This window comes from Echiichthys vipera (genome assembly GCF_963691815.1).
Source record: "Echiichthys vipera genome assembly, chromosome: 7".
Taxonomy (NCBI): domain Eukaryota; kingdom Metazoa; phylum Chordata; class Actinopteri; order Perciformes; family Trachinidae; genus Echiichthys; species Echiichthys vipera.
In genome coordinates this window covers 18436852-18462126 of record NC_139832.1, presented here as the reverse complement: position 1 = coordinate 18462126, position 25275 = coordinate 18436852, and the positions used below count along the sequence as shown (strand labels likewise).

The 25275-nt window shown below is 39.4% G+C and overlaps 1 protein-coding gene across 1 annotated transcript; it reads left to right on the top strand.

Moving 5' to 3' along the window:
* The first annotated feature begins 400 nt into the window (after positions 1 to 400).
* On the top strand, positions 401 to 24646 carry avpr1aa (arginine vasopressin receptor 1Aa). The gene is made up of 5 exons (XM_083916461.1): positions 401 to 465; positions 944 to 1726; positions 1862 to 2029; positions 21551 to 22508; positions 23154 to 24646. The coding sequence occupies exons 2-5, from the start codon at positions 947 to 949 to the stop codon at positions 23432 to 23434; spliced, it is 2187 nt and encodes a 728-aa protein (XP_083772587.1). The 5' UTR covers positions 401 to 465; positions 944 to 946; the 3' UTR covers positions 23435 to 24646.
* Positions 24647 to 25275: the final 629 nt, after the last annotated feature.

Here is a 25275-nt window from a genome sequence, read left to right as displayed (position 1 = left end):
CGTATTCGGATGGGACTAGTTTTACCTGAGGGATTTTTTCCTGATTGTTTTACCGTAGGTGAAAATCACCGTAATTTTAACTGACATTCCCTTGAATACTTACTGACATGGCGCATTCAAACAGGACTAAAACCTCCGGTGAAATTGATCTTACCCCAGATTAAACTAATCCTGTCCAAATAGGGCTTCAGTGTCCACAAGATTGTCTCTACTATTTGATAAAAAACTCATCCATTAATGTCTTGCCTAATGTGAGCCACTGAGAGCCATTAAAGGTACAGTAACTTCATTTATACCAGAATGCACTCAGGCATCAGAATGGACACTGTTCCTTTAACAAACCTTAAAGCAGAACAGTGACGATGTTTTTCTCTTTCTGTTTCCTGAGTTTACTTTCTGTTCTTGATCAGCCACAGTGTGATCACTCTTCATTATATTTGCTTGAATTTGCTGCACCATGAACAGGTATGTGCAGTGTTCCAATAAAAAAAGCCTGCAAATGTATCCTTCTTTTGTCTGCTAGCCTGATTTTTAGTAAACACAACTGTTCAGTTAAGTCAGACTAACTTTGTTAACTTGAGTCGGTTACACAAAGATCAAGTTTACTATGCTTGCTATTTTTAAGTTTGAATAACTTCACAAAATGAAGTGAATAAAACTAGATTTAAAGTAAACTTAACAAGTAGATTTAAAGTCAACTTAACTTACAGCAAGACAATTAGTTACAGTTACTTAACATTTTTTAAGTAAGCTGCTCAGCATTACTTACACTCTAAAATGTGAGTAATGCTGAGCAGCAACTTGATCACAGAGCAGTAGGATGACCTCTAAATGTGTGTTTTAATGACTCCTGTAGCTATACAAATGTAAAGAATGACTATATTGAATCTTAGATGTCTGTATTTATAAATCATAATTTATTCTCCCTTCTGTGTTTTCATAGATAATGGAGTCAATGAATTCACCGGAGACTGCAGACATTCAGTCACAGCCTGCTGTCCCACTGTCTCCCTCTATTTATGTTGCTCCCACACTGAGAGTTGGTGAGTGTTACCATGTCTTTATCAGCTACAGCAGCACTGACTACCAGTGGACCCACTCCCTCATCGACCAGCTGGAGTCCTGCGGCCTGAAGGTCTGCTACCACGAGCGGGACTTCACTCCTGGCCGCACCGTGTTGGAAAACATGTCTGACTGCATTCTGGAGAGCCAGAAGGTCCTGCTGGTTCTCAGCCCAGAGTTTGTAAGGAGCCGCTGGTGTCTCCTGGAGGCCAACATGTCTCTATTCAGAGACTGTCTGGAGAGGAAACCCATTGTCCCAGTACTGCTGGAGCCAGGAGTCACTGTTCCTCTCCACCTCTGCCACCTCACCTACCTTGAGGCCAGTGACCCCGACTTTAAGAATAAGCTGCTCAAGGTGCTCTGCACCCCCAACCAGCAGCTGCAGGGCTCCACTGTGGTGCCCTTCCAGCCTCCCTCTATCTACAACGGGAAGGCCCTGCAGCCGTTGATAGCTGTCAACGATGAGGAACTCAATAAATGGGATTGTGGTCACTTTAGTGACATGGAGGTACCAGATCAACTGCGCCTGATCATTGAGGACCAAGAGAAGTACAGAAAGGCTGTGAGGATGGTCAACAGTGTCTCTCAAAGCAAAGTGTGGTTGCGCCCACTCTGGCTTAGGGTTTTGGTCTACATTACAGGTGTAATATTGTTTTTAATCATGGTAGAATTTTCTATATTTGCATCATTTTCATATCTTCTCTGGGCTTTAGGAGATTACATAAACAATTACACTATCACAGTAGTGGTGCTCACCATTTGTAGTTTCTGCTGTGTTCCATTGGGGTTGATTATACAGATTGGTCTCTGGATGAAGGATGACCAGACGTACATGATGAGGGAGATGCGGAAAGCTATAGGCCAGGCAAACATAATCCTCTCTGAGGAGAAGGTGTTAATGGGCTGTCGGTCCAATTCAAAAATCTACCTGGTGTATGTTTCTCTGAACGGTTGCAAACACGAGTTCGTAAAAACATTTTCTGAGCAGGTTTCTGCTGAGGATGTGTTTCAAAGAGCTCTGATCTTCTTCTCATCAGGTTACGCCTGCTGCCTTGCTAAAAGACACTTTCCCTTTCCCCAGCCGAGCTCAACTGGTCACCTGGAGGGAGGGGTGTGTTTCTGTCAGTATGTCTCCCAGCAGCTGAGTACAGAGAAATGGGAATAGCAGCAACAGCATGGACTTTAGTTACAATGAACCCAGTATTCGTTATTCAAGACAAGCTATTTTTTTTTTTTTTTTTTTTTTTTTACATTTTAATAAAAACTCAAAAACAAGTGATTTCCTGTTTTTGGCACACACACTCCCATATGTTTTCTCTACTTTAAGCAGGGACACAACACTGACAGGGAGGAAGAAACATTTTGAATACTTATACTCAAACAGCTCCTGTTGCCTGTCATATTTTTGTGTTTGATCATTTCCATGTAGTTTCAGTTAATTACTTCAGTAAAATGTATTACATCACAAGCACAGTGTCCCCTCGTCTCAGGGTCAGATCATCTGCTTTCTTTCCCCCTGCCTGCTTCAAACCTGACAAGAATCCCAGAATGAATGAGGGTGAATGGTAGCGGTGACTAGGAGAGCACTTTTCACAAATGGGTACATAAAGTAATGCTCAACTGTTGCATGACTCATACATGTTGCATTCATTATGAATTGATTATGATCATTATTAATAAATAACCAAGCAACTATGACTTTAAGTGATTAGTTAACACTTAGAGATTTTCACATAATGAATGTGATACTTAATTTAATCAGTTACTACATACATTCATTGATATGTCACCAAATAGCGATCGACACAACTCAAAATTCCTATAATTCGCATCATCAGCATAAGTTGAAAAATTTCAGTTCAACTTAACAATAATACTAATACTAACATGAGTAGCACAAGTAACGCAAGTAACACAAGTAAGTGAACTTAACGCAACATTAGGCTTTTCTATTACAAAATCAGCTTACTGGTTAATGAGGGATCATATTTGTCAAATGATATTAATTTTTAAAGTTTAATAACATAATTCAGTTGCCTTTGGGTAAACTTTCATTAAGAGAAAAGAAGAACCTTGATTAAGCGTTCAGCACCAAGTGCAAATCTTCTTTTTTCACTCTGTGACGGAAGCATCATGAATCTAACTGGTTACATAATGTTTTAATATAAGTCAGGTCTGGGGGTTAAAACAGTCTAGGGTATAAGATTCTTTTATCGGTTGCTCTTTTGACAAAATTTTGTTGACCTTTCCCACTGATGCCACCTTATCAAAAACAAAGAGCTTTTTCAGATGTGAGCGCCGCCATGTACCACAGAAGGAAGATCAATATTTGCTGTCCTTTACGACATTCAGTGACGGGATTCAGGATATGAAACAGAGACATGACACTGTAGCCTGAGGGGTCTGTAGTAACAAATCCTAACCAACAGTATAAGAACACTACTGGGAATATCCACCAGACCAAGATTGCATGTGAGAGGGGTGATGCCTGGGTCACACTGAAGACATTAAACTCTCACTGTGCCTGATGAGAGGAAATGTCCTCTTGCTGCTGCAATTCAATTAAAACTGAATTAGGTTGAACTAAGTGTACATGTCTCAGCTAAAAAAAAAAGAAGAAGAAAAACGCTGCCATAGATTTGTATCCTGACTACCTTAAAATGTTGAATTAGGCAGTCTAAGAAAGTTCAGTTGTTCACATTTATATACAGATTCCTTAAACTTAGAATAATAATTTGGACTGACATCAACTTTATGCTTCAAGGTTAACCACCTCAACAACAAAACATGATTAATGAAATAAATCATTTATTTTTAAATATAATTTTAATAAAATGAGTCAAACAATCTTGTATGGATATTGTTTCAAACTTGAAAATAAAAGTTGTTAAAATGAGCATCATCTGAGAATCAATTTCTAAATGAGTTGTGGAAACTAAGCATCTTGTTGAATTACCATATATTTATTCAATTTACAAGAACATTATTTTTGTTTCATTTTTATTAAATTAAGTTTAAAATCAATATATCTGCTAAAACTGTTTTCAAAATGGCTTTAGAGCAGATATGAAACTTTTGATTAAATCATAAGTATAAGAGATGAAAAACTGTTGGTTCTGACGCTGCTAAAGGTTTGTTAATATCCTGTTTGTAAAGACAGCAGGGAAACATGATTATACTTTCAATATGATAAATACAAATATTCAGCTTTTTCATCTATGACTCATTTAAACAAATATACATATCAATTCAGTAAGTGCATTTACAGTGTCCTCATTAGTTGAAGACCATGTTGAAATAACAGTTATTTAGTTTTCTGTCTTACATTGATTAATCAATCCATTGTTTTTCACTTTGATAAGAGTTTCCTGACCTTTCTCATCAGCTGGATTACACAAGATCACACGAGAATTGTCTTCACATGTCACACAGAAATCCAGCGTATCAGGCTCCAAGTAATGCATTTGTGCTTTGATTGGAAGTCATCTGATCAATAAGCTTCCTCTGAAGAGCTACTGGCAGTTGAGGGGGGTGTTCTCCTGTAAAGCCTTCTCAGATGGTTCTAGAATTGAATTGAATCCGGCCAATCAGCGTCCTGTGAGAAGCTACTAGCAGTTAAGGTAGGAGGGGAGAGCTGGAGACAACAACAACACGACAAGAAGTAAAAAAGTTAGCTTAGATGCTGCGATAGCATCAGTTTTATCAGAACTGGAGAGCTTTTCGTCATTGAAAGAAGAGAACAGCACTGAAGGCTCTTGTTGATGGAAAATGTGTTTTCTCTCTTCTCCTGATTGACTTTGGTGAGGGTCTGATAGACAGATGGTTCATTCAATCACCTGCCAGATATGTTTTGAAAGTGCCTGCCCTTTTTCCAATCAGTTTCCAATGAGTCCTTCACAGATGGTTCTCTTTAACAAACCATCTGAAGAGCCAGGTTAACCACGAGGACTCATTAAACTAATGAAACGATTGACCAAGCAATTTATTTGGTTTGTTATTGTTTTGTTGATTATCTCTAGTTTTCAGTTGTACATCAGAGTGTCTGTTGTCAGCTATAATCCTTAGAGCAATACGTTATCCAATTACGTCATAAAATATATGACATATTCTAAAAGTCATCAGTTTGCTCCCTAGTAGAGAATAAAAGCTGTGCTCAGCTTGAAGTCTGTTCATCCACTGGCCTTAAAGATGCGGATTAATCACTGGCATGCCCCAATCCCATTTCCTATGGAGCTGATTTGGCTGGTTGGAGAGGAGTGCGGTAACCACACTTTGATAAACTGAAACACAATGCTAACTTGGTGAAGTCTCAAAAATAACTCTACTTTGAAACATTAAGTAATCAAAGCATTTTACTCAATTAACTTGCCATTGATGAAAAGATGTGCTACTCTTATTCAAAGTGTCTCAGTCACACACTGTGATTATTAATAAGACAAAAACAACTGATCTCTTTCAGAAATTATGAAGCTTCTGAGAGGAGTGGCGGATGAATGTAAAAATGAGAGAGGAAGTCACTGCTCCCAGCCAAGAATTAGTCAGACATAACGCTTCTTGTAATGCCACAACTTATAATTTTTACTCTTCAGTTTTAGTAAGGGTTAACTTATCAAGATAAAATATGTCAGTGAGTTTTTGAGATGAGAGAAGGCAGATTACCATTAGACAGAGACAAGCTACGAGGATAAGTCCCAGCACTTGCAGCAACATGCTGGGTCACCACCTGGCAAGAGTAAAAATAATTTGGAATATAATTTGTATACTACAAACCAAGTGGACCCATGAAGATTTCTGCCTATTTTTCTACCTTTATTTGAAGGCTTTTTAAAGTGTGCCCTTGGCCAAAATAGGTGGAAAGTATGAGTTTTAGATATAAAACGGATAATACAGTAATTAAATTAAATATGCCACAAAATTAGAATCAAACAGAAATGGAGAAAGATGAATTAAATTGATTTTCACGTTTCAGTTTTTGTAATGAAGCAAACCTTTAATCCAAAGGTGGAAATATTTATGGGTCTCTGACATGATTTAAAAGCATCTCAATATGAATGCAATCAATCAAACTATGTGTGTCTTATTAAAATCTGTGTATCGGCCTGTAGATATACAGGTGCAGTGCCATACTAACTACAGCATGCTTATTTCTGCCTCCTCACCATATTGTTTTGGGTCTGAAATGTCAAGACAAATACTATACTGTAAGTGGCCCTCTGAGGCAACAGCTGAGACAAGAATAGCAACCACTCCATTTGAGCTCTGTTGTGTTGAGCTGCCTGTGTTGGCGTGGGAGATTAGTGGCCTTTTAAAAAAAAAATTAGTTCATGAATTTGAATTTAGCATGCTTCTTTTAAACCAGTAATGAAATAGATACATAAATAAATAATAATTGGATGAATTAGCCAGAACTTTTAAGTAGTAAGGAACATTTTCCATGATGAATCAACAACCATGCTATTGCCAGGGTGTAGAGAGGCCACTGAGGATAGTGTACTGACAATGTGTGTGCATCCATGCGTAATGTCCTCAGTTCAAGTTGTGTGCATAGGCTTTAATATATCCATAGCTATCTGCATTACATTAATCTTCTTTATCATATGTAACGTACACTGTGACAATTGGGTCAATAATCTGAGGTTAAACCAACACCATATATCAAACCTCTGATACTGAGCAGAGGTTTAAGCAGATACGAGCTGACTGGGCAAACCAAACGGCCTTTAAAAAATAAATCTCTTATCAGCAGACAACCTTTTGACATTGCCTACAAGACCCTGAAAGAAATCCACAGTAGAAAGAGAAAGCTCAGAGTCCAATCCAGACAATTCAGTCAACACTGGAAGTCTGCAGGTTAGTGCAGTGACAGATCTGTTCCACACTGGCAGTGACCTAACACAGCCACTTGCTCTGAAATACTCAGTTAGCGATGGCTTTTATCTAAAAGAACGGGCACCTTTCAGCATTTGCCAGCTATTGACATTGCACATGTCAGACATGCAAGCCAGAATAATAACATGAGCTCTGGCCAACAAAAATGGATTCTGCATGTTTGATGTATAACGTATATGGAGCTATAAGACATAAGAATCACAAACATGAATTGGTTGTACATAAACTGGAGTTTAGGGAATGGTAGGACTAAAAGAGATTATATATGGGATTAAAAACATGAAATAATAAAATAGCTTCTCTGGCTTCATGTGCAAATTCAAGTTGTTTAAATCAATTAACTTAACCATCATCCCACTGAAGGATTAAAAAACAACGTGTAACCTAAATATCTCCTTGGATTTATCATGTCCTGTCTTTTGGCACTGTTTAGATTTCATTTTATAGACGCTAAGAAGAAGAGACCCATGATTCTTTACCCTTAAACCCTCTTAAACAGACACTTGTTGTTTAAGTTGTGCACAGATTCCAACAGTCTATCAGTCACAATAGGAAAGCAAATAATCTTAACAGTATCAGTCCGTACCTGTCACATAGTTCTATCAGCGTCTAATGGAAATTTAGCTGTCCAAAATAAACTAAGATTCAACAGAATCTAGGGTTTCATGTAAAGTTGTTATTCCAGAGGATATGGGTCTGTTTGATGTTATCTCAGAGAAGAGTCTTGAGAGGGCTTATTCACAGATATGGAAATAGCTGCCACTGAAAAATGAAATCAGGGAGAATAGCAGCATCAGGGACAGATAGGGTCAGAGCAAATTGATTTATTGTAATAATTAATTGATTGCTTTTCTTCTGCTGTCTTTTCGCTTTGTGAGCGCTCCCAACGTCAAGTCCTTGCACCATGCCTCATAACAGCCTACCACTTGGCATGACGTGTATCTCATCAGCTTTTTATTATTTTTCGGGAACCGGCAGGCATGCAGTGTCAAGAGGCTAAATGGCTTCCATGGCTCACAAGCTACGTTCTGCAGAAATTGTTTGAGATCAACTCAGCGTGGTTAGGGAGAGTGAAATAGAAATGTTCAAACTGCCTGGCACTCACCGAAATGCCTACTGATCCTGCAGCAAGCCGAACTGCTGCAGATATAAATGGCAGACACTACAAAGGAGCATCTTGATCAGTGATCTAACATGTTTTTGTGATGAGACAAAGCAATAATGATAGAGCTTCTGGGCTGATGTAATGTCCTGCCTGCTCGAGACACAGGTCTGTATCTCTCAAATGAGCAATCTGGGAATGTGCCAATGGGCCCCTGAGCTGTGATGGGAGGGAAAAAAGCTTGATGCTCTTGATCTCAGAATTATCCAATCAGAATGAAATACAAGGTGTTGTCAAGAAAATTAAGTCTCATAATTTCTCATAAGTTTTATTGGTCCTGGTGTGTGTGTGTGTGTGTGTGTGTGTGTGCGTGTGTGTGTGTGTGTGTGTGTGTGTGTGTGTGTGTGTGTGTGTGTGTGTGTGTGTGTGTGTGTGTGTGTGTGTGTGTGTGTGTGTGTGTGTGGAGGTTAGGGGGCTTTGAGCGTCAGTGCCCAGGGGCCCTTTGGGGTAATCCAGCCGGCTCAGAGAATTGTTATGTGGTTATCAGGAAAATCTCCATTCTTCATCTTGACTCAGGGTACTAAAATGTGCCTTGTATTTCACAGTTGAAGTTCTGTCTACTCTTAAAATGTTCAATGCAGGAAGCACTTCATGGTGGACAAATAAGAAAACTGATGTTCAAACAGAAACAATGTTGCTTCTTGCTTTTCAGCTGACTCTGGGAAACCCGTGTCTCCTGCCAACAGACAAGAAGGATGTGAAAGTTTAAAAATAAACATTGTGCATGTCTTTTGTTTTACTCACCCATGTGATTTCATTGAACACTTTTTGGAACACTTTGAACTCTTGTCTTAGAGAAATATCAACTTCAGTTATTCACAAATGAATCTTTCATATGATGTCGACATATTTAAAAGTGGACTGGGTCTACAGTTTGTTCTTTTTCAAATGGAAACTGCCAAGTCAGCCTTAGCAAAAAGGCAGTGACGTAGGTTACCACAGTACGCTACTCAACAGGTTTATGAATAATCTGTGTTAGAAAGAGCTGTCTGAGAGCAAGGTAAAGCTGGGAAATATTGTAAATATAGCAAACATTTAAACAGATATATGGATTTTTTTAGGGGGTCCTCAGGCGGCTGAAATATGTTTTGCTCCACCATTGTCCGCAGCAGTATCCTACATATCGCTTTGTTCAAAGCCACCAGACTCCTTTGACAAAAACTGTGATTTTACCTGCCTCAATCAGTTAGTTTGTGTTATTGCATGACTTAGATGAACCAGAGTTTGTGTTGTTGTTGTGACTTTTGGAGCCGAAAAAATGTGGCGTTCAAAGACGTAAATAGTTTTACTTCCGTGCCGGTACTCATGTCTATACTCCACCCTATGATTCCTTACTACAGTTGATTGTTGAGGTGTGTATGGGTGAGTATAGGTAGTTATAATGTACTACACGCCCACATAATTAGTTTATAGCTAGTCAAGAGCATCCACAACACTCTTGAACTTATAATTCATTATAATCCGTATAAGCCTATAATGCTTTATATTTGTTGATATAGTGCATCAGGGGTCCGTTTCACAAAGCAGGTTCAACAAACTCTGAGTCTAACCCTGAACTCTGAGTTGATCTACTCTGAGATAGGAAACTCTGAGTTTTCAGTTCCAGAACAGCAGATTTGCGTTAAGTTGATCAACTCAGAGTAGTTTGACCTGGAGTTAAGCGCGTTCGCCACAAGTATAAAAAGACAGCATCAATGGAGCCCTGATTCGACGAGTCACCATAGCAATGGGGAAGGGGAGGGCTACGCTACAACTGCAACTGTAAATATTAATGCGCTCATACGGAGAGTTTGACCGAAAGTGTAACAAACACCACTGCAGCAGCTAAAGAGAGGGAGACGGCGTGGGAGAACATTGCTGCTCGGGTCAGTGCGCAATTTTAAATGTAGTCCTTTCCAATCACAATAATATCACAGGGGAAACTGCTTGAGTGGTAGCCTATTAGTTTATTTAATTTAGGTGCTTCACACGGGGGAGAAGCGCACTTGGCAGCAGCTTAAGATGTAACATAAAAACATTGTTCAAACAGGTAAAACATTGGCACAATCTCATGGTGACGCCTCATGTTTGAGCATGTTTTACATTATAAAGTAAATATTACTGTAAGTGGCTGTTTTATATGTTGTATAAAAAACTCCCATTTGCAAAAAAAACGCAGCGCAACACATAATATCTGCTGGGATATGAGACGGTACCGCTCAAAAAGAGAATTGCCTGGAAATGCAAGAACATCTATAATCAATAGTTTGATAATCATCTCCCAACGAATATTTAATTCTCTGTGCACTAATGCTACACCTTCATCCACGGGATCATTATCAGAAGGACATGCCATGGTAGTGAAATAGTCGCCACCTAATATAACTTATAATGACTGATGTTTGCAATGATTTTCTGAAAAAACAGACGACAGAACTATACTATGACAAAACTCGCCCGCTGACTGAATGAATGAGGAAATCAAACACTGTGTATGGCTGAAAGAGGGCGGAGACAGAGAGAAACTCAAGGTTTTCTGAGAAAAACCTGGTCCCAACCAGGTTAGTTCCAGAGAGCATGTTACCATGGTAACTGAACTAGAGGTTAAGTTACCTCTCTTTGTGAAACAGGCTAGAGTTACCCCTCTGTCTCTGGTTTGAGTTACCTCCCTTTGTGAAATGGAAAACTCAGAGTGTCCCTCATTTCAGGGTTAACAGACTTAGAGTTTTCACTAAACCTGCTTTGTGAAACGGACCCCAGGAAGCATTGTGTATTTACGAGTGTAGTCATGAGGTATTATGAATGCATTATAGTTAATTATTCATGAAACGTGTTACCAAAAGTTTTAATCAATTTGTAAGATTAATACAAAAATAAGCAAAATTAAAAAGGATGACAGGTGACTATGTGCAACCACCTGTGTAGTTGTTGCTCGGTCCAATGCGTTCAGACTTTCCAAACTGAAATATCTCAACAATTACTGGCTGGATTGCCAAGAAATGTTGTACGGACATTTGTGTCCTGAACTTTTCGTCCACCCCCGTCATCAGTTGTTTATTTTGATCAAATAATCGTGGTGCCTAGAGCCTCACAGTGCTGCGTGTGACTGTCGGCTTGCTATCCCATAGCTAATTCCTTTAAAAGGAGATGAGAGGGGGCTCTTCTCTGAGGACAATGTGGACAGAGCAGTTTCCTCTGTGAACCAGATCTCTGGGTCATCCTTGACGGAAAGCAGAGTCACCGGGGGGCATAGCGGTTGTTCTTCCATTCACTGTGACTAGCCTGTGTCCGGTCAACCTCTCACCAGAATGTTTGTATTGGAAAACATGTCTGCGCATAAACCAGAAGTTTAATACATAGATCAGTCTTGTGTTTACAGGCAGAAGAAAAGTGTGTTCCTGTTCTCTTGCCTTATAGAGAAAGAGACCAAAGACTAAAGTAGAAAAACAAACACAGTGTCTGTGTCAATACCATCTGTTTCTAAAAGTGAGATATTCAAACACCATCTTTGTGCATTTACAGCAGTCAAGCCAAAAAATCCAAATTTGGGCATACAGAGAGACACCTGTCAAATAAACACACTCGAACATACATTACTTTGTGCCTTACTAACTAAATAAATATAAAATACAAATTTCCCCTTCTTGTAGAGTGTTGGATGAGAAAATTGATACCACTGTCATTATATAAAGCTTCAGCTAGCAGCCAATGATCTATTCCTTCAATCTCTTCCTAATAAAACCATTGCACAATAGGGACAGAAATGAGATCCACACTGAGACTTCTTTAAGAAAGAAGTTGGGGAATTTCCTGTTCAATGTTTCCTGTTTTCTTGGGCCAAGTATTTAAAAATCATTAGAGTAACTTCATTAAAGTTTGGCTATTGTGAAGTGGGATTGTATGAGGTGCTTATTGATAGAGTATCATGCCACATGTTGATCTGTTTTCTGACATCGTCAGTCGGAGTTGATTTGCCACATATGGCAGCGGCGTGTGCCAGTGACATTGACTTGGTGAGTGTACTGATCCATTCTACTTATCATGAGCTTGTGTGAAAAAGGGTTGATAAGTTTACTGTATGCAAGAGCAATGTTTTAACAAGCAAATTGTTTGGGATTTTAACTTGCTCCAGACTTCACCTCTAGGTCACTGATGATCAAATAATGTTTGTCCTTTTTTTTGGTCTCAGCACACAGTAAACATACATATTTTGTAATTTTTTTGTGGTGTTTTCTTTCACAGGGAATTAGCCATTCTAATGCCAGGGCTAACCTCCTCACATGCAAATGTACCACCCAAACAAACCTCCGTCCGAAACTTTTTTCACAAATGTATGTGTGAGGGAGGCAAATCCTACTCCAGTGCTCCAGTGCTGGAGTAGGATTTGGCAAAACAGGAAAACCTTTTTGTTAATTGTCAACCAAATCTTTCTACAACCTTTACCTTGACCAAGTGTTTTACTTGCCTAACATTAACAAATTCAAAGGCATCATTTGTTTGCTATGACCACAATCTTTCCCTCACCTAAACCATATTATATAACCATATATATTTGCATTAGATACAAATACAAAATATATGGGTCACAATCTTGCCTTTAGAAATTCCAGGTAACAAGAGTCCAGTAAATATTTCTGAATGTCTACAACTCCATGTAAGACTCAAGCTTATGACAACATCCCTCACTGTATCCAAACCTGGATTGGTTCCATATAAGCTCAACTTAATGTATAAACACTTACATACTGTTGGAATAAACACTCATACATGCATACACAAATCCCGTATAATATTTACCTGGTTTAATAAAGGATATATACATTTTTACCTCAGCTAGCATGGATGGCATGCAGTAGATGACACAGTGAGTCTATCACGAACAATAAGAGCAAGAAGGGAAGAGAAGGAGGACTGTAATTGGGTAAAAGGCCAAGCTGGAGTGCTCTTGTGTACCATTATCAGCCAGGTGGCCCCAACCTCAGTCACATCTATTTCTGTTTGCCCTTCAACTCTCAACAGAGAAGGATAAGTGACGAACACCTTTCGTTCCTGTGTTACACGAAAATAAAAAGAGCAGGAATTTAAAGTATGTACATTAAGGAGGTTCATTTATTTGTTTCCTTTTGAGTGATTAAGTGTCACCCATTAAATGTACACAAACTAGCACTTCTGTTTTATGGTGACAGGTCTTATTTAGTGGTGTTATATTGCTGCACTCTTTTCGCAAACTTGTAGATTTACAGTACATGCTCATTAAACACCATGATTTATTTCAGCTCCGGGCTTTTGAAATTTTGCCCAGTTACTGAGAGACCTAAAAAAATGACATATGGAAAATAATCATCAATCTGTGAGAGGTTACTGTTTTGTTTTGTCCTGGCGTGTGCCCATATTTGAATGGTTCTCCCCTGAGCTTCTCAAGTCTTAAAGGGCACATGTCTTTCAGTGCTTGTGCACGTGCCGGTGTAAACAGGAAGCCGATTGTCTAACGTTACTCAGTGGTTGAAAATCATCTATGTATTAGTTGCAAATACAAAGGGAGAACGGTAAAAAGAGTATAAGTCGGTAACAGCAACGGAAAAGTATGTATGTATGTAAGCAGGTTATATACCAGGAATTTGACCTGGCGATTTTGTGCATAGTGGACACCAATATACAAATATACACATAAGAAATACAGAAAGAATACATATAATTTAGCCCAAACAACTAAATAAAGAGAGACATTCAAATATTATAGATATAGAATTTAAAAGTAAAATGTGCATATGTGCAGGTGATGGTGTTAGTGCAACGCACCAGGAGTATGTGGACGTTAATATAACATGTAATGGTTGGGGGTGGCGTGGGGTGGGAGGACTCAGGGGGCAGTGAGAAGTAGAGTGTGTGTCAATGGGGTGGCCCGGGCCTTTATGTTGAAGAGGCCAGTTGCAGAGGGGAAGAAGCTGTTCTTGTGGCGTGAGGTTTTAGTCTTGAGTTTAGATCTCCAATCCCAGTACATGGGAGCATTATCCATTGCCACGAAGCCATGGCAAAGAAAAAGGTGTACCCACATAAGAAGGATGAAATCCCAAACTAAATCTGGCTCAGCAGCATGTCTCCATTTAAGGGGCTCAGAAATGCAGGAGTGGTGTGGATGCGAGGTGTAAACGTAGCAAAAGATATGCGTTTTTTTTAATTAAAACAAAGCGTTTCAGTAAGAGGGTAAATACAAGTATATCCAGACATACATATACTATGAATGGTAAATGGACTTATATAGCGCCTTTTAAGTCTTCTGACATTCATACACTGAAGCAGAGGCTACCGGCCCATCATCTGATCTAATGTAAATCATTCAAACCACATTCACCCATCCATGCGCAGCACAGGGAGCAATTTGGGATTCAGCGTCTTGCCTGTCTGAATGGAGGACGACCCACTCAACCTCTGAACTACAGAAAAAAAATTATGTTTTTTTTTAACTTAAAAGTATATAAACATGTAGTAGTAGAAACCCCAAATACCAGGCTGTCCTCATTCACTGTCATACATATACCTATGAAAAGTAATGCACTGTAATTCGTTAGGGTGGTGGATTGGTCCCAAAATACAGCATTACTGAAAATTAAGATTGAAGCTGAAATTCACTTCATGGCAACGTCTGTCCCATTTCTTTGGAGGCTGGTCTAAGGAATAATTGGATAATTAGAACTGGTATTCTCATTTAATTTCAATTTTCAACTTTACCCAATTTTACTTCCTGCAGCTGTTGAATTAAAAGTTTTTTGACAACATCACTGGTGTCTGCATTGGTGACGGCATATACACGCACACACGAACCTGTGCTTATGTGTGCCTGTGTGCGTCTGCATGCGTGCGTGCGTGCGTGCATGCGTGCGTGCGTGTGTGTGTGTGTGTAATATACGGTAAGTGTGGAATGCATGGACCCATCTGTTTCCCTAAAGATAATGATGGTGAGAATGTAAACAAAGGCAGTGATGTTTAGTTGTGCTCCACCCAACATCTATTTCTGTATTTATCAAACATACACCCATAGGTTTGAAATGTATTATGTACTCTATATATGATTTTATACATTTTATTTATGAATGAATCCCTTTCTTCAAAAGATTAGCCAAATGCTGAGTCACAGACAGCAGTAACACAAACATTTCACTGAAAAAAGCAAACAAATAAGAGGGTATAGAGGGAGATAGAAAGAGAGGACTAGACTCTTTAAATAATCCAACAAAGCACCTAATGATATAGAGATATTTTCTTTATTTTATAAATGTACTCTACAATTCAGTTGCCTTCCAGTCAAATTAACAGACAGGATCAGAATGAGGACTAGAGGGTTGATGTTATTAGATCACACGTTGTGGAAACTGCAGTGAGAACATTGCTGTCTACTCTCCTGATTGATGAGTCGTGTCGATGCCTCAGACTTTCCCATAGGCTTCAAAGCTTCAGTTACCGCAGGACACACAGGAACCACCACATGCATGAACATCCGCACAGAAAAAGAACCCCCACGCCTTTAGAATTTACGCTTATATAATCTTTCTTCATATAAATAACTCTGTGTTTATATTGAAAGTAACTTTCTCATCAGTGCTGCATGCATATCCTTTTCAAATGTCTCACATCGAATGTTTAATGCAGAATTTTCTAACACAGGTCGTAGCCATGAGCACACCATCAGGATCAACCTGCGAGGGATCAGACGTTGAGGAAATCATTTCATCACACATTTTGCTTTAAAGATCAAGGTTCTGTTTATTCCTTTTTAGATTATATATGAATTTCTTTATTCAAAAAAAACTTTTCAATCTTCAAACAGCCTTGGCTTTTTGACTGAGCGCAGCGGAGAAATATAGTGGTACTTTTATTCAAACAGAGGTCGTTACCGAACATCAGAACAGATGTTCATAAAGATACAAGTGTAAATGATTTGACAGCTCATCTACACAGAAGAGAATATTACTGTATGTCTGCTGTACAAGCCTGTGCCAGTGGGTCAAGCACAATATATAATAAGCACATGAAAGTGCAGTCGATCTTGATTATTTCTATCTTTCTCGTAACAGTAAATCAGAATAAGTACTTACATTTGCAATGTGGGGGATGCTGCTACATCTAAAATAAGATCAACCTTGCAGAGATGTGATGAAATGTGAACACACTCTTGGTAATATTTCATGATAAATATATATATACAGTATTTGTATGTATATGTAAAGGTCACAGTTGAGATTCTGCTTATGACTTTTTGTTTGTGATTTTTAGTTCATTTCCCAGATTTATTACAGGGCTTCAAGACAGTTTTCATGCCAGTCTTGTGCTAAGCGGCAAGAGCAGTTAAGTTTATATTGTGGATTTTACTCTCCTGTGGTTTCAGACCCTGCTGCTCCCACCTGCCCTTCAGCAACACCTGTGTTCCCACCATTACCTATCACCTGACCCCAACTTCCATTCATTCCCTACCAGAGTTTCTGTTGCGCTTGTGCCTTAGTGTTTGTTGTTCCTGTTGTGACCCCCATGCCTGCCCCATCACCCAATGCCTGTTTCTGACTTTAGGCCTTTTACCTTATTTGATTTTTTATTTATTTTAGATGTTCAAATGCTATAGCATATAATTCACATATTTGTCAAGCTTGTGAAAACAATCAGTTGAGCCCCTGTGCCCCTTATGTAAGCGTCTGTATTTGTTATGTTTTTCTCAAAAGACTTAAATGACAAGTACAAAAGCACACCTCGGCCATTTTCACATATGAACCCTAGATAACATCAGGAAAATCCGGTCCACAGATAGTCCAGATGCGTTCTCACTTACTGGAGGGGGGTGGGCATAAAAAGGTCATCAGAGGTCATTGGCCATGGACAACCAGGTCTCTTGCCATTTCTTGAATTTGTCTAATGATGTTAGGGTCAGTCCTCACTGACATAAGTTCCTAAATCTCGTCTCTCCAGTTAGACGTTTTTAGTGCTGTTTTTGAGTAATACACCCTTCGTAATTCATCCGTCTGAAGTTTGCTTTTGCTCCGCTGTTTGCCACAGCATGATATAAACATCAATGCACCCATCGCTCCATGGGTGAATACACCGGAGAATAACTGAACACTGGCTGTGTTCACACATGAGCCCACTTGGAGAATACCCAGTTTTAGGAAGCTGGCAGGGATTAACACCGTTTGATAACTGACACGAATGAACATTTGTATTCTCATATACAACCCCCAGCTGCGCATTGTCCAGATTCTGAATTTCATGTTTGCAGTACATGTGTGAAAGGCACTCTAGTGCATTCTTCACAACAGGTGAAAGTCAGAGAAATTTTATCCTTAGATAAAGAGTCAAAGATCTTATTACTTATTACAATTCCTCTCTACAAAAATATACAAAATATACAAATACAACGTATGGTTGTTGAGGCATTTCATTTAAATCACAAATGTCATCATGTCTCATGGTGGGTGTAAAGGAAATGTCAGGGGGTCACCAAAACCTCAAATATGTATCCTATGGGGGCCATGAATGTCTGTAATAAAGATGGTGTGACAATCTGTCTAGTAGCTGTCGAGATATTTCAGTCTGCACCATAGGGGAAACCCGACAGATGGACACACTCAGAGAATGACACTGACATCCCTAGAGCCATACTGCTAGCAGGGCTAAAAATATATGAAGCGTTCAGTACAAAGTATTGTGGCATTTGTTGTAATGTCTTTACCAGCTGTGACAGCGACACGGGTGTGTTTTTTTTCACCTTGTTTGGTCCTGGAGAACTGGTTTTGAGTATTTTTTTATATATCATTGTTTGCATGTCTGTCTATCTGTGAGCAGATTGTATTGGTGTAAAAATACAACCAACTAAAGATGGTCTCTAGTTGGCTATTTGCTGTCCATTTTACAGAGTAAATCATTCATATAAATGTAAAAGCCTCACTGTGAAGATATTGTTTTAGCAAAAGGCAGATAAAAGAAGTATACAAAGAATTATGAATTTTTTTCATTTATATTTTGTACTAAAAGTGACAAAATACACTCATTATACACTTGTAAGATCAATGGATTGCCCAAGAAACCAAAAAGCAATGAAATGTGAAGAGAAATCTGTTCATGTGATACTGATGGTGTCCGTGTGAGAGCACTACAGCTGGTCATTACGCAGGACAAGTAGATCTGTCCACTGAGGAAATGGTCTCAAACATCTCTATGACTCATTGAGAATGCAGGACTCATTAGGTTGAGCCTGGCTATTTTCGTTTGAACAAATGATCTACGTCACTACTGTTTTATTTTTTGGGAAAAAACAAAACTCTCCTACGTTTTCATTTTCTGTGGCTAAAGGAGTGATTTCATATCAATATCACAATAATGTGATAAGACCTGTTCAAAAGGTTCCCATTACAGAGAGATAATTTCTGCTATGTTGTTAGTTGTTAGAACCACACCTAAGTAGATTTCATGTCGAGAACGCTGCACAACAAAAATGAAAACTATCCATATCTTGTTATGATAACAGAGTAAACAGGATTTTGCTTTTCAACACCCAAAGCACAATTTTCATAAAATGACTTGTAACAAATTGTGTTAGAAGGAGCACATCTCAACTCCAGGTAGATGTAGTATAAATATATATATTTTTTTTGATAAAAGAAACCGATAGTCGCACACTATTTGTGGTAATAAAACTATTTAAAGACCACAGTAGTCTTTTAAATTCAAACACAGAGGCAATAAGAGGCTCCAAACAAATCCATATACATAATCCAATATATATATATAGGCTTCCAATATATCTTCTACTCAGGTCAAGGTTGCATAACAACTGTGTACTAGGCACAAATTTTCACAAATACAAACCTGTATATCGTGTTTACTGAAGCACTGATTAAGGCTCAGCCCCAAGGCCAAAGGAGAACGTAATATTACATAATAACTTACATATTCAGTGAATAATGTGGCCTCTGCAGAGGTCCTGGTAATTGTCATAAGTTCATCCATAAAGTAAGCAAATAATTAAATGTTTTGTTTGACGTGATCTTTGTGCTTTTATGAATACTATAAAAAACAGATACAACACTGACTCAGGCTGTTGACCTTTACAGCTTCTCTCGTTTTAAATGTTTTTCAGTTGCTCCAACTCTTTATCAGTCTGTGTCAAAAGCAATGTATATGTCATATAGGGAGCAGGATGAACTAATGGGATATTAAAATGCATGAGGTGTTGATGATATGAGCCAGACAGAACAAGGGAAGCATGCGTACTATGAGGTTTGTTAAGAGCGGGCATTCTTCTCATGCATGAGATTACATATGCCAATGACATGCGTATAAGTCCTCACACGTAATGTTCAATTTTAGAAACAGCTTTTAACAGAGCACACAGTGAGTCTTACTGATGTTTTTCACCAACTGAAAGGCTGAGAGATGTAATAGTGAACAAAAACAATATACTTCTACCTTTGTGTCCACACACCAGATTAAAAATGAGAGCTATCTGAGGATGAAGAGGTGTTTATATTCAAAAAGCTTTCTGATAACAATTTTAAGTTGTGCAAGAAAAACATTGTTTTATGACATATAAGCAGCTATTTCACAAGATTCGCCATCCCTAAGAGCAAAAACCTCCCACCGAGTCTGAGAGGCTCTTACAGAACTTTAAATCCGTGAATAAAAGGGAAACATCACGGAAATGATTCAGACTGACTGCTGCGGCTACTGGAGACACAACATGCATTCCCATGATTCCCGGGCTCAGACACACCGTCCACAGTTGTAGGCGCTGAACAGAGCCTTCATGTTCTGAAACTGATGAGACAACTCAAGCCTGGAGCTTTAATAACAGCACAGGACGTCTCCGGTGAACATCTTCAAAAACAGGAGATGAGGGTAAACGTGGTTCAGTCGAGCATGAAGTGAGACATCCGTTCTGCTGTGCTTGAACCCCCAGGACAAGACAATACTGAAACACAGTGGACGGGGGAAACTGAAATCAGTCACATAACAGGGCTCCCATAGGAGGGGTCTGATTAGCTGGTCAACAGAAGCCCATGGCATCAGAAATGTCCCTGGCTGGAAGATTAGCAGAGACTGGTGCAGAGATAATTGAGGAAACTCTATTATTCCACTAAGCCAGTTCAAGAGGCAAGCAGAACATTTTAGTAAGGGGGCTCTAATTTGCACCACTTACTATATGGCCATTGGAAATGAAAGCAGGAAGATCAGGGCAGTGACTGCTATGTGAACGCAATAAAGATAACCATCCGCAGTATCAGCACATGGATCAGATGAGCTATAGCTAGTCTGCAATCATGTGCTTTCGCAATGGAAACTGCAACAAGCAATTTACATTGTAATAGATCACTTGGAAACTGAGGCAGCACTGAAGATGCATGAAAAAAACGGTAAACGGAATGATGCTCTAATAAGGGAAGCTGTGAGAGAGTCAGAAAAACATCCAATCAGTGCAAAAGGCTATAATGTCAAGTTAAAATATACCTCCAGTTCCGATCACATCCAGCGCCATCCTACACATACTCATACAGAAACAAAAAAACCCACACAAATCCCCTAATTTAAACATTTTTAATGGTCAAAACTAGTTTCTTGCAGCCTGAATGTTCTCAGTTTAACATATGACTGGAAATTAACAGGAAACACTGACCCTGATTAGATCAAGTGTGGTGATTCTTTGAGCTTAGCACTTTATATAAACTATTTTGAATAGTTGCTCATTGCACAAGGCCTTGGCAAAAGCAAACATCATTCCAGTGTGTTGGTCAATATTCCTATTGCACTAAAATCTGCTCATTTGTTACTGTTTGTTAATCAACTTACTGCTTGGAATTGTGCAGTTGTTATTTGTGTGTTTTTGTCTTTTAATGCAAACAATATTGTGTTTTAAACACGTGGCCAAAGTTATTAGTGGGAGGATCTGTGCTGATGCGAAGGCCAGGTCCACCATGGGATGGGCTTGGCTCTGCACTGCAAAAAAAAAACTTAGCCATCATAACGACCTTTAAAAAAAAATACATCCCAAAGCAAGAAAGAAAGAATTCAAAAAACAACACTTGCAATTATTTGTTCTTTTTTTCAACATGTTTTGATTTAAAAAGGCTTTCATTTGTTTAATGAGGTTCTAATTGCAGCGCAATTTCAGAGGGATACGTCTTTAAACTAATCAATCTGCAGAAAAAATATCTATTTAAATCTAATTATATTACTTAATTCAATTCCCTGCAGGATGCACACGTCTGGTGTGGGGGAAAACGTGGACATTTTCAAGGTGTTTTATTTTTTGCAGTGTATCTGTTTTACGCACACGCGGTCTGAAATTCGATTCGAGTTTAAAAAGTCCGGCAGCAGCAACAAGTGAGAGAGCAACGGGTTCCCTTCTGTGAGCATCAGGTAGCTCCATATACGGATCGGAGAGGCACCTCGCAGCCCCTCTGGCACTGTATCTGCTAGGGCGCACAGAGGGACACTCCTGACTATGCGTTGCTCCTGAGAGGAGGGAACCAGTCTGTGGTTTTCAGTCCCTTTAATGACCCAATGATGGAAAAGCCTGAGAACAACACCATCCACCCGAACGGATCTGATCCGTTTGCGCGAAACGAGGAGGTGGCCCAAATTGAAATCACGGTCCTGAGCATCACCTTCGTGGTTGCCGTGATTGGGAATGTGAGCGTCCTGCTCGCAATGTACAACACTAAGAAGAAGATGTCGCGGGTGCACCTTTTCATCAAACACCTCAGCCTGGCAGACCTGGTGGTCGCCTTCTTCCAGGTGCTGCCGCAGCTCTGTTGGGAAATCACCTTCCGCTTTTACGGTCCAGACTTTCTCTGCAGGATAGTCAAGCACCTCCAGGTGATGGGGATGTTTGCCTCCACCTATATGATGGTGATGATGACCCTGGACCGTTACATTGCCATCTGCCACCCTCTGAAAACCCTCCAGCAGCCCACCCAGCGATCATACATCATGATCATCTCCACGTGGATGTTCAGCCTGGTGTTCAGCACTCCGCAGTACTTTATATTCTCCCTGAGCGAGATTAAGAACGGCTCGGACGTTTACGACTGCTGGGCGCACTTCATTGAACCGTGGGGCGCCAAGGCGTACATCACCTGGATAACTGTGGGCATCTTCCTCGTGCCAGTGGTAATTCTCATGATATGCTACGGTTTCATTTGTCGCAGCATATGGAAAAATATCAAATACAAGAAAAAGAAATCGACGGCTGGTGCTGCGAGCAAGAACGGACTAATTGGGAATAATTCAGTCAGCAGCGTTAAAACTATATCAAGAGCCAAACTGAGGACTGTTAAAATGACTTTTGTCATCGTTTTGGCGTACATTATTTGCTGGGCGCCGTTTTTCACAGTGCAGATGTGGTCTGTGTGGGATGAAAACTTCCAGTGGGCTGGTGAGTGTTGAAGAATTTAAACTAGAAGTGTTTTCATTATAACAGAATGTAAAACTCTAAAAAGTCTGTGCGCACACTTTGAAAGTGCGCACAGCCTTTACGCACGGCTTTAAAACCAAACATATGCGTACATGGATTAAAATTAATACACACTCCAAAAAGAAAATGTTTAGACAGACTATTGTTTACAAACCACTTCATTTACATGAGATAAAGCACCGTGAGCCTTAAGAATTAAAATTTCACTGCAGAAACGGAGGAGAAGCTAAGGAATCCTCGAGTTCCCAGATTAGAGTCTTTTCTTTGTTTACAGAATTTCCGCCTCCTCAGTTGTGGGCCCTGGGACACCCCACTCATAACAAGTTCCTCTTATATTTTGTCTGATAAATACTGGGACAGAATCAATTACGCATTAGAAAGATTAGTTCATTAACATCTAGAAAATGCAAAGTCTTTTAAAAAATGATTTGCAAAAGAAATTTGAACATGTGAATTTGGTAGATTTTCTCTTCTTGTTAGAAAAAATTAGGTTTTACATTTCAACACCAGATGAATTGATTTAGACAGGCATTTCTAAAGCTCAGCCTGGACCAGATGTTTTGCACATTAATCATCCTTTTCCTCTCTCCTCTCTCTGTTCCCTAGATTCTGAGAACACAGCAGTGACTCTGTCTGCGCTCCTTGCCAGTCTCAACAGCTGCTGTAACCCATGGATATACATGATCTTCAGCGGCCACCTCCTCCAGGATTTTGTGCACTGCTTCCCCTGCCACAAAATGAACGCTGACTTCAAGAAGGAGGACTCAGACAGCAGTGTCCGCAGAACCACATTACTGACTAAGATGACCAATCGGAGCCCTACGGGCAGTTCTAGCAACTGGAGAGAGCTGGATAATTCTCCTAAGTCCTCCTTTCAGGCAGAGTAAACACACAGCAGGGCAACTCGTATTGGGTTGGGAATGAAAACATGTCTGGAAGTGGTATCAAGGTACACATACACTTACTTGTCTTAGCTTTGGGCATGACTGACATGACACTGAAATTACCTGCAAACTCTCAAACTAAAGCAAATCAAGCTTTTGGTTGGAAATCAGAAAACAGAGTAAATAAATAGTGTTTACTGATTTGATACACAGACAGAAGATATTGACACATCTTCTTGCTGCATTCTGTGTGCAAATATGTTCTTTTTGCACAGAACCTTGGGAAAAATATAAGGAAAACATTGTGAAAGGAATTGAAATTGAAAAGTTTTACTTATAATGTATCATGTTTGTACATCACCAGTTGTTTGTAATTGATGTCTGAAAATTGTGTTTTTACATTATTGTGTTGAATTTAGTTGTAATGCTTAAAAATTTGACCAAGTACTTTGGTCAAGCGTCTCAATAGGATTTCGTTTTGATACCTTTGAGAGAAAACACGTTTCCTGGAATACTGACGCTTTTTACTGGTGGTAATGTTTCCCCGCAGTGCCGTCGAACACCATTTCCTGTTAGAGTGTTTACAAAGATAAAACTAACATAGCAGCCAGGAGGTGTGCGGTGGAGAAAACGACCCTTCCAGACCGCACGTCTCTAAGTAACTGAGGCACTCACCCCATCCTTCATGTTTCGCTCTCCCTTTTGTTGTTTTTTTTCGAATGTCATTTTTCCCTAAAAAGAAAAATAATGGGGGTTTAGCCTCCATCTATTAATCAGGCCATTGTGTGTATCCACATATTTCTAATCATTTCAAGTTGCAGCTGGCAGTGAGTGTGTGGGTCCCTAAAGAATGTCTTTCATTTCAGTTCAGCAGAGACAGATGGGATCCCCTGGAAATAGCAGGGCATGCACCTACACACACACAAACACACACAGTGTAGGGGGGCGTGGTGGGTGTTTTGATGGTTGGTTGGAGGAGCCTACCAACCCGTTCTCATCCCGCCCACACAACCCTCCCACAGCTTATACAAGATGTTGGTGGAGAAGCACACACATTCCACACACTATATGTCAACACACTTCCTGACTTTTTTTCTGACATCCTGCACCATCGGAGGGGGGGTCTGTTTTTTGACTTCATTTGGACTCCAGACGAGAACAGTCTCCTGCACAATAATGTGATGTGCTGCACCGTAATTGTTGTCAGACCACCATGAGAACATCAAGATATTTCTACTGTATAGTATACTTGTACATAACATGCACTGTAAATAGGAGTAATATATGTAAATCTGTTCAATATTAATTATATTTGTCTGTAATGGCTTGTGTACATTGGAATTTAAATATCCTATAAATATATGTTGAAATATATTGATGCACTGAATGCTACACTGACTCTGACTCCTCTTTTCACAGCCAGGCACGAACGGTCTCACTTTTTGTTTTGTTTATGCTTCATGCAGTTGCTACACAACCATAGAAATCTGATTTTGCTAAAAAATTTCACAATTCTGAATTTAGCCAATCTAAACACAAATGACCTGCCAAGCTCTGGGATTATAACATTATTATAACTTCTCAATTGAAAATAATGTGGGAAAGAAGTTCTGTTATGGGCGTCTTTTAGTCAACAAGTTGTCCACCCTCGCAGAACTTAGAATACATTAAGAGCAAATATGCATGACTCCATACCACTTTAGTGAGAAAATGTTTTGTGTAATTTTGTGATATGAAGTGTATTAGACTCCATCAGGAGTGCAACATAATTTAATTTGATTATGTGATATTGTTGTTTAATTTAGTTATCACATTTAGAGAGGTTCCAAAACCATTTTCTCCGT